Source organism: Sitophilus oryzae, unplaced genomic scaffold (assembly GCF_002938485.1).
Source record: "Sitophilus oryzae breed Bouriz unplaced genomic scaffold, Soryzae_2.0 scaffold_165_pilon_pilon, whole genome shotgun sequence".
Taxonomy (NCBI): Eukaryota; Metazoa; Arthropoda; class Insecta; order Coleoptera; family Curculionidae; genus Sitophilus; species Sitophilus oryzae.
The window spans coordinates 2,191,269-2,201,770 of NW_022146347.1; the positions used below are offsets into that span (position 1 = coordinate 2,191,269).

Consider the following 10,502-nt stretch of genomic DNA (forward strand, 5'->3'; position numbering starts at 1 on the left):
TTTAGAACTAATTTTATATCTTAAATTTTAATGTCTTAATGTTAAATTAATATAATGTGTCAATTTATTTTTTTTATTAAATTAGTGTCATTATTAAGGCTTAATTTAATAAGATCTTATGTTATGAACCTGTCAATAATTGTAATACATATTATATTGACGATTCTTCTTCTCATTTCATTATACTAAAAAATAAGATTTATGAATCTGCTGACAGTAGTTGTAATTTATTGACAATTCTTCTCCTCATTTCGTAATATCTATAAAAAAATAAAAATATTATTCTCATATTTTCTATAATATTGCAGAGGCTTACAACTCATTTTGATCATCAAAATAAAAACCTAGAACATTAAACTAATATTCGGGCCCCAGCCTTCGCGAGTTCCCTTGTTTTACGACCTACATGTCAAATAGATCATTATTTATTCTTATAAGATCACGAAAAAAAAATTAGTTGTAGACTGCTGCATTTTGCGTCTAAAATGGTACCAGACATCACGTTGTAGCTTTTACTTCTATCACAAGATCTCCAAAATAGTTGAATATGCTTGATTTTATTCGAAAATAGCAAACAAGTGTGATTTTCTTTTTCACAACAAGGGGCCGTCCTCTGCCGGAAACACTGCGGACCTGTGAGGCCTATTGTGTTTGTCCCCTTTCTATATATGTACCCATTCTCCTATCCCTGTGCCCTGCACTAACTTATGCAGGTCCTTGATAGGATGGGAGCATAGTTCCTCCGGTTCTAGCCTAGCCTTCCCAAATAAAAATGTCGCTTGCGATCCAGAGCCTCGCAATGACATATTATGTGCTCCGCTGTTTCGGGATCTTTATCGCAGAGTCTGCAGCAAAGACTTCCTTGATACAGGTTGAGCTTGTTCAGGTAACACTTGACAGCCATGTGTCCTGTCAAGAGGCCTGTTGTAATCCGCAATTTATTCCTGCTAAGCATTAGCAGTTCTTTTGCGGTTTTAGAGCTAGGACCTTGGATAAAAGCCTTGCTGTGCCTGTGCCCCTGTCTGTTTCTCCAGTGGACATTGTGCTTTTCCCTGATCCAGAGTTTTAGTGCACTACGGGCCATACATTTGGGTATTCCCAGTACTGGCTCTGGACCAAGATAGGATGCTGATGATCCTTGCCTAGCTAGCTCATCGGCTTTTTCGTTGCCTTGGATACCGCTGTGACCCGGCACTCAGAATAATTTAATTCTGTATCTTCGAGCCAGAGCTCCCAGTTCACCTAGGCATTCCCAGACGAGTCTCGACGATACCTTTGGGCTCATAAGCGCCCCAAGTGCCGCCTGACTGTCTGAGCATATATTGATGAGCTTAGCTGAATAAGCTCTCCTATTGTTTTCTCTCGCACATTGTAGAATGGCGAAGATTTCTGTCTGGAATACGGTTGAGTGTTTACCCAAGGAAAAGGATAAACTTAACCTTGGTCTTTCCCCAAATACTCCAGCTCCTGTTCCTTCAGCGGTCTTTGACCCGTCTGTATACCAGGTTAGTCCATCTTGAAGGAATGTTATATCTGTCCACATTCCTCGATCCATTTTGTTCACCTCGAATGGTTTGTGGTAGTGATAAAGAGGGGTCATTTGGTCCGATATCATTTGGGGTAGAGGTCCCCCGATAGAATTTCCCATCTTTGAGTGTCCTGTTTCTGTCCTATTTCCCAGAGACAAGACACTTTGTTGTCGATAGAGTCCCATTCTTGCCTCAGCCTGGATCACTATGTGAAGAGGCGGAAGGTCCAGAAGCGCCTCCATTGATGCAGTGGGCGTTGATTTCATCGTCCCTGTTATGCTCAGACAAGCAAGTCTTTGCACCTTGCTGAGACTGAGCATTGTTGTTTGTTGCATTACCTTAGGCCACCATACCAAGGATGCATATGTTACTGAAGGCCTCACCACTCCAGTGTACAGCCAGTGCACCATCTGTGATCTGAGGCCCCAGATTTTTCCATGAAGTCGTCTGACTACCGCTAGTGTAGTCACCGCCCTCGTGACATTTTCCAAATATCGGTTCCAGGTCAGTTTGGTATCAAGCGTGATTCCTAGATACTTGACTTCCCCCGGAGAGGAATCTCATCACCGCAGAGTCTTAGAGGGCCTAGTCCCTCATGTATTCTGCGCTTGGTAAAGGTGATTATTACGGTCTTTGTAGGACTAATATTTAGTCCCTCCCGTGTCACCCATGATTCCACAATCTTCAAGGCCCTTTGCATTCGCTCCCTTACTGTTGTGTTAAACTTACCTCTGACTAACACAAACAAATCGTCTGCATATCCCAGAGTGTTGAAACCAGCCCTGTTGAGACTATTAAGCAGTCCGTCCATAACGAGATTCCACAGCAGTGGGGAGAGAACTCCCCCCTGCGGGCATCCTCCCGCCACCCGGACTGCAACAGTCTCATTTAAGAAAAATTTTGGTTAGAAATCAAAAGTTTATTGTTTTATAAGCTAAATATTATGCGTTCTCTATGGATACAAGAGACTACCGCAAGCTATTGCTAGGATATTTCATTAATTTTAATTGTGTTTTTTAGACATTGTGAATGATCGTAAACTAAAAAGTATAAAGTGTAATTGAAACCACTAATTGGGAGATTCTGAATGAAGCTTAATTGCTAGGTTCTGAATGAAGCTTTAGAACTTATATACTAGGACTTAGACTTCATGTTTTTTTAAATTTTCTCTAAAACTGTATAAAGATTTGGAAGAGTATAAACGGGATTGACCATTTTAGAACAAGCAAAATTTTTTTATGAAGAATGCATTTTTCACAAGATGTCCATAATAAAAAAGTTTTTCTTCTTGTAAAGGCAATCCGGAGACATACTGTATATTGTGAGCTTGTCGGCACTCTCCACCAGTGACGGCTCGTGTTCCTTTGCAAAGGTGAAGTAAAAAATTACATGCAGTAGATGTTTTAAAAGTTTTACAAGGATTATTTTTTTTTACCAAGTACTACAATACTGAAAGTGAAATGTTTTATGAAGAATGCATTTTTTGCACTTCAAATGCACTTCACCATGCTTTACCCTGCGAGCCGCCACTGCTCTCCATTGATATTTTGACGACCAAAATGAGTTAAATCTACAGATAGGCTATACCTTTCTTTAATTTTAGCAACCTCTTTTTCTTCCTGAGAATAATACTGGCCGAGTATTGCCCTACATTCTACCAGAGACAAATTCAAAAATTGAGCAACTTCGCTGCTCACTTCGGGAGTTGTGTGACTGTCCATTAAAAATAATTTTACTACATCTTCATGCGGACCTAATAGCACCCTGGCCAACAATGGATATTCATCCTCTTTTAAACGCCTTTGTTCTACAAATAATATAATTTTAATTGGATTCATGGAAAACCTTTCCATTGTTTAATTTCACTTAATAAAAAAAACTATGGAAGGAGTCAAATAGTATTTTTATATTCATGCATTAGAGATGGAAACGACGCCAAGAACATTAAGTCATGGACACATCGACGTCATTCACCTTCTTTGGACAGTTTGGTCTGGACATTTTATTTAATAAATTTGAATTTGATTTGAATTTTTGCGGATTTGTTGCACTATTCTGATATGTTAGTTCTTGTAATTTTTTTTGCGAAGTGTTTAAATCTGGACAGATATGTCTCAATACGCGCGGTAACGTCAGATTATTGTGAGTCTTTGAATGAGCCTTTATATTTTTAGATAAAAAAGCGAGATTTGGCATATTAGTATATGACATAAATAGGGATTAATTAACGTATTTAATTGTTTTCCGTAACTTCCCGTACCACCGGAAAAGACTATAACTTTTGACTTTTAAATGACACCTTCGGTATTTTTTTAGTTCATTTGATAGAAAATCGCATTCTCAATAGAATGACATATACTCGTAATATCAATTATTTATTTTTTCAATTGAAGAAAATAGCATTCTAAGTTTCAATTTAGAGTGCCATGACCATAAATGTAATGACAATTTGACTCGAAATACCAAGTGTGTGGTACCAAATTATTCGTCAAAAATGCTTTTTCCAAATATGCTAATGAATCACCCTCGTTCCATTTGAAAAAAATTGAGCTATGATTAAAAATACGATTTGGGCATCTTATAACCAGCCAGGACAAGACACGAAAAACATTAGACGATCAAATCTATTTTTCCAAGGCTCCTTGATTAAAAAGTAGTGTTTTTAACACGACCACACTCTAGATTGAAATTTAAAATTTGATTTTAACATGAATTTATTAACCGGGAATGTCAAAAGTTGACATATGTCATTCTATTCATATTGCATTTTCTATCAAATAAAGTAAAAAAATACCCAGAGTGACATTTAAAAATCAAAAGTTGTAGTTATTTCTTGTGAAACAGGAAGTGACCGAAAACAACTGAATACTTCAATTGATTCTGATTTATATTATATTACTAACTTACCTAATCTGTTTTATTTATCTATGCAGAGTGGTCCGAACTGTATTCCGGAAACTGCGGCAGCATATTCTGCAGATAAAAATAGGTAAAAAAGTTCGTATAAATATATGTCCTAAAATGGTTTGGTTTCGGAGATACAGGGTGTAGAAGTTTTATTTTTATTTCGATTTTTTCCAAATAATTTCTAAAGTAATGTAAATATTTGGATGAAAATTGGTATCTGGGAGTTTTATGACATGAGAAATTTGATTTTGGGATCAATATGACTCCTACTTGTAGAGGGCGCCACCTACATATTTTTAACTGGTTTAAAGAGTAATAACTTTTCGACCGTACCTGTATAAAACTACAGAGTAAAAAAATATATATTTACGACTATTTTTACGTAAAAAAGGTCTCTTGGCAAAAATCGCTACGAGTACTGGTTCTCGAGATATTTGGAATCATAATTATCTATACCTGTCATCATTGTGTTGACTAAATATTTATTAGACTGAAATCACAAATTTGAAATGTCTTTGTTTTACAAACTGTTTTATCATCATCTCTTCGCAGAAAAAATTATGATTAATTTAAAAAAATAAAAATTTTCCAAATTTATTATTTCAGTCAAATTAACTATCTACTCAACGTGGTTATTTTTTGTCAATAATGACATGTATTAACTATTTCTATTCTAAATATCTTGAGAACGCTTGCTCGCAGCTATTTTTACCAAGAGACATTTTTTACGTAAAAAGTTACGGAAATGTATATTTTTTCACACAATAGTTTTATACAGGTACGGACGAAAAGTTATTACACTTCAAAACAGTTAAAACACATGTAGGTGGCGCTCTCTACAAGTAGGAGCCATATTGACATCAAAATTAAATTTCTCATGTTAAAAAACTCCCAGACACCAATTTTCATCCAAATATTGACGTTACTTCAGATATCATTTGGTAAAAATCGAATTAAAAATGAAATTTCTCCACCCTGTATCTCCGAAACTAAGTATTTTAGGACATACATTTATAAAAACTTTTTTACTTATTTTCATGTGCAGAATATGGTGCCGAAGTTTCCGAAAAACAGTTCGGACCACCCTGTATATGTATATACTCGGTATATTACGACATGATTAGTAAAACTATTTTGAACTTGGATTTTTCTATTTATGACTTGTCAAAAATAATTATTACTATATGTTAATTTTATATATTTAACATAGTTGTTTCAATAGCGTATCTGTAATTTTTGTTATTAAATAATTACATTAATTAATTTATTTTTATATAAACATATTTTTCTACAAAATTGTTAATATTCATTAATAATATTCATTGGCTCAAGATAAAATAAAATCATGAAATTATAGTTTTTCCATAAAATGTTTTGAAATTATTGAACTTTATTTTTAAAAGGTTGAAATTAAAAAAAATTAACGCCACTGTGTTTTTTTAAAACGGTGTTTACACTAGATGCAATTAGAAGCAACGCAATTTTTAAAAATGGCATGCAATTCGGTTGCACGCGCAATTTACCGTTTACATAGGGTGCAATTAAATACATGCCATAATTTTGAGAATCTATTGTGCCAACCTAAATAAAATGACTATAGCTTTTTTCGTTTTCCTGTTATTACCGATTCTGAACCGTCCTAGAATTGTGATGCGTATGCGCAGAAGGAAATACGAAGACATTATTTCATTTGCGCATGCGCTGCAAAGTTCTAGGACGATTCAGAATCGGTAATAACAGGAAAACAAAAAAAGCTTATAATAACTGTTTCATTTATTTTTTATTTTATCTTCAAGGTATCGTTGTGTATGTCTTATTAAAGGTTTTTAGATTTTGTAGTTTGAGTTTGTATCTTAATTTATTCTTATTTGTAGCTATAACATGGATTGTTAAACAGAAATTATATTATTTTAATTATAAAATTTGATTAGTATATTATAATATTTTTGGTTGGTAGAAGCAAAAATTGCATGCTACGTGCAATCAAATTAGCGCGTGTTCTAATTCCATGCAATGCAATGAAAATTGCATCAGCTGATCGAAAAGTGTGAGGTGCGCATGCGTTCAGGCAACTAAAATTGCAATTGCACCGTATTGCATGTAGTGTAAGCAGGCCTTTAAATAGGACTTGATATTCATCTTGTTCTGAACACTGGATAACCGTGTATATTTTCCATCAAAGTAAAATCATTAAAGTCAACTAACTGTATTACCTCCACTATCTCTGACTATGAACAGGGCAAAATTATTTGGATCACTTTCGACTTTATATTTTTCAAGTAAAAGTTTGATCACTTCGTGGGTATTGACCAAGCTTGTAATCCAAACACTCATTTGACTTCCATGGGGAGGTGTAAAAAAGCTCGTCTCACGATCGTAGAAATGACCATTTATAGAACATCTTCGTTTAACCTAGAAAAATATTTTATATATAATTTGCAGATATAACTTTTATAAGTTACCTTGCTACGCGAAAGACGCTTGCCAGGTCTTCTCCTAATAGCTGTTGATCCACTTTTTTGCGGCCTACGTAAAACAACTCCATCATTTTGTTCTGACATGGTAATATCACCACTCGTAATACTCATTCTATCGAACTCCGGTGACTGGGAATCTCGCAATCTCTCTAAACAATCAGGGCCAGACATAGACCTGTTGAAAGTAGACTTTGTAAATTATCATGCGGATGTTCCCAATGAATATTGAGTTTATAAAAATTGAATTTACAAAAATGCCCTTTAAGTACCTAAAGTGTGACTTCTTAAAAAATACTTTCTACATGCTTAAGAGTCCAGTTAATATAAGTTTCATATAAAACTGGCTAGGTATTTTTACACAAATAAAGGAGGAAATTAAAGATAAAGGATTATACTATATTATAGTATTGTAGGACATTTTTAGACAACTTCTTTATCTTTAAGATTTTGATGGTCAAACATCAACAAAATATTCCTTATGTTTGCACTAAATTTTCTCGAAAATAAAGACATAATTTAAAATTCCATTACAATACGGAAATAGATTAACGTTTTCTGATTACAGTGATATATAATATATATGGTTTTATAACAAACTGCTCGCTATTTTATGGCAAATGCTGAAGCTCTGCAAACTTTAATCAAGCCTTAATCAAAGAAGGTGTGTTTGGAATTTTGGATGTGGCTTAACAAGACAGGATCGGGCTAAGCTTTAGGCAGATTTCTGAAATATAATATATATTTCCTTCGGTTACACACCTGACCCCTGAGAGAGACCCGAACAGTACAGCGTAATAGACTCTTAAGATGATTGCCAAATAATGTTCTCATGGTTTCAATAGTTGGTACAGACCATATTCTTACAGTGCCATACTCTATATAGAGCGTCGGCTACCTCTCGCATGTACTTGTGATGTGTATCATCAGTGTTTCACAAGTACACGGGACCTACAGTTTATTGCCGAATCCGAACGGCATATTTGAGAGGCTGTACAAGGCAAATATACTCAAGGTGGTTTGCCATTGCCTTCCTTGAGGTGGCGGCTCGTTGGTCGCTTTATTTAGATAAATAAATATTTTTATTTAAATAAAGAAAGCGACCTATATACATATTTTGTGAGCCAATAAGGACAAATTAAGCAATACATGACAGCAGAGCAAAAGGAAGGACAAACCTGTAAAATATAGGGCAAATAGTAACCTTATACTAGTATCAAGGTAAGAAACTACATTATAATCTGAAATTTGGAATACCTGTTTAAGTGATTACTATTTAATACCCATGTGTCGTCTTTACTAAATGAATTAGTCAAAAGAGGTATCTTATCTTCACTTATATTCATATTATTACTAATATTGTCTTTAATTATTGGAGCCTTCAATGTACTTGTGTCTTCTGTCATAGTTACAGTACTGGTATCATTTTTGGAATTTTCTGATGAACTAAAATTTATAACAATTATTAATTGTCTACTCTCATGTTTATAATATTTTCTCTTCATAATATCATATACATTCTAATAATGCTTACCTAGTTTTACTGCTAGTAGTATCACTCTCATTACTTATTTGTGATGGTAGAGGCATAGGCATTGTCTGATACAGTTTTTCACCTTCATCAACTTTTCTTTCCACTTGTAAAAGATCATCTAATTCATCCCATTCCACATTTTTAACATCAAGTTTGGAAGGCAAAGTGACACTTTTAGGCATATTAATTTTTGGTGAAGAAATACTATTATCTGACAGACTAGAATCTAGTGAATCAGAACCACTTTCTATACCTAAAAAATATTTAGTTATTAATCACCTCATTTGTATAGTCTATATCCAAAAAAGAATATGATTACAACAGTTGCCTGCTATTTAATCAAAGCATGTATTCTCCCACTGAACAGAGTATATATTTTGTTTGCAAGTACATAATAGAAATATTACCAGTATCTGATTTATTAATGTCTAATGTTGTAGTACTAGAACATGTTGAGACATCATTATAGCTAGTATCTCTAGATATGTTTTGTATATCATCATCAGTGTCATATTCTGGACTGGAAGAAACTCGATATGAATTTCTTTTCCTAACAGTTACAACTGTTCTTTGATCATCGTTTTCTTTTAAATGAATAACACCTTGAACACCCCAGTGAATTCTTAGTGAGCCTTCTAATATATACCGTCCATTTACTTCACGGCAACGTATTTCACCACTTTTGCCCTCAAAAAATTGATTGTACACCTTTAAAATAATATTTTGAATGAAATAAATTAGAAATTGGCACAATTTATATAAGAAAAATTACTTTAATTTTTGATTCCAATGTTGATCTTGGTAAAATGGGCTTATTTCCCAACTTAGGAGATTCCTTTTGCAAGCCAAAACTTTTATGAGATTCAACTCTTGTTCCATGTCCAAATAATTGAGGGCCAAAAAGAGCACCGTAACAAGGCACATGGCAGTACGGCACACCCTTGTGTTCTGCATGTTGGCCAGGGTTTAAACGTTTACCACATTCTTCACAACGTAAGCATTCAGGATGCCAATTGTATCCTAAAGAATGTTTTCTTTCCGCTGAACAAAAATAATTAATTCACGGTGAGTCTAATTATAGAAATGTTAGAGAACATAAAAGAAGTTGTGAATAAATAAAACAAATAAGAATCAATGTAGGTTTGAAATTGACAAAAACTTACCAAAATAGACTGGTTTCTGGCATTTATGGCACTTCCACATTTTGTAAATATAATCTAGAAAGTTAATTACTGCAATTTAGTATAAAACGAAAACAAAGGTATAAAATCAAATAAATAATAAATTATAAGAAAAATTTAGCAACAGAAACATGACTGATGACTGCGTTGACATTTCTCAGCTGTTTAGTTTGTTTTTCAAATTGACATTGACATTGTAAACTTTGGCGACATCTTCAGAAAATTAAAAAAAACTGGCTACAAATTATCGATAGTAGAAAACGCGGCCATCAGAGGCGCTAATAAAAAACAAATATTTTGAAGTTTTTAACTTTTATTTCTGTTTAAATCTGATTTAAATCTATAGTTATTAAAGTAATAAGGCCGATAAACAACAAATAACGGCCGGGCTGAAGTTTGTGATCCGAGGCGATAGCCGAGGATCATAAGCAGCCAAGGCCGTTATTTGTTATCGGCCGTGTTGCGTTCTAGATTTTTCGTCATACTGCAGATTTTTTAGAGCAATAAACACTACTATTTAATAACAAATTTTATTGAACAATAACACAAGTAAGGATAAAAATACATAATGTCTTATACTAAAATTCATTTTTCATGATAATGAACATGGAAATTAAAAGTGCACTTGTTGTTCTTAGAAATCTGTAATCCTTCCCAGGGATTTACAGATTTTATAGAAGATGATGCTACTGAAGAATGGCAAATATTTGTATCCACTAAAGACACATTATTTTTGGAGCTATCATGAAAAAGTTGATTTGTTATTTTCATTCTTTTGGAAACTGATTTTTCTATGTAAGTTTCTGCCACTGTTGAAGACTCCCATCCTCCTAGCTCCTTTAGCGATAGTAAATCACCACCATTTTCGGCGAGCATG

General features: G+C 34.0%; 1 protein-coding gene across 1 annotated transcript; it reads right to left on the reverse strand.

Annotated features, from left to right (window-relative positions):
• Window positions 1–59: 59 nt before the first annotated feature.
• Window positions 60–9,815, reverse strand: LOC115880847. The gene is made up of 9 exons (XM_030898158.1): window positions 9,608–9,815; window positions 9,217–9,485; window positions 8,852–9,152; window positions 8,445–8,697; window positions 8,168–8,356; window positions 6,899–7,088; window positions 6,650–6,848; window positions 3,117–3,336; window positions 60–260 (listed from the first exon to the last, which is right to left on the reverse strand). The coding sequence occupies exons 1-9, from the start codon at window positions 9,645–9,647 to the stop codon at window positions 200–202; spliced, it is 1,722 nt and encodes a 573-aa protein (XP_030754018.1). The 5' UTR covers window positions 9,648–9,815; the 3' UTR covers window positions 60–199.
• Between the last annotated feature and the right edge of the window lie 687 nt (window positions 9,816–10,502).

What these genes read in the sequence shown, in the direction of transcription:
- LOC115880847 (XM_030898158.1), bottom strand. Translation starts at nt 9,647, where the DNA reads ATGTGGAAGTGCCATAAATGCCAGAAACCAGTCTATTTTG. An exon ending in CATTGGAATCAAAAATTAAA is followed by an intron (nt 9,153 to 9,216) that starts GTAATTTTTCTT and finishes ATTATTTTAAAG; the next exon opens with GTGTACAATCAATTTTTTGA. An exon ending in CATTAATAAATCAGATACTG is followed by an intron (nt 8,698 to 8,851) that starts GTAATATTTCTA and finishes AATATTTTTTAG; the next exon opens with GTATAGAAAGTGGTTCTGAT.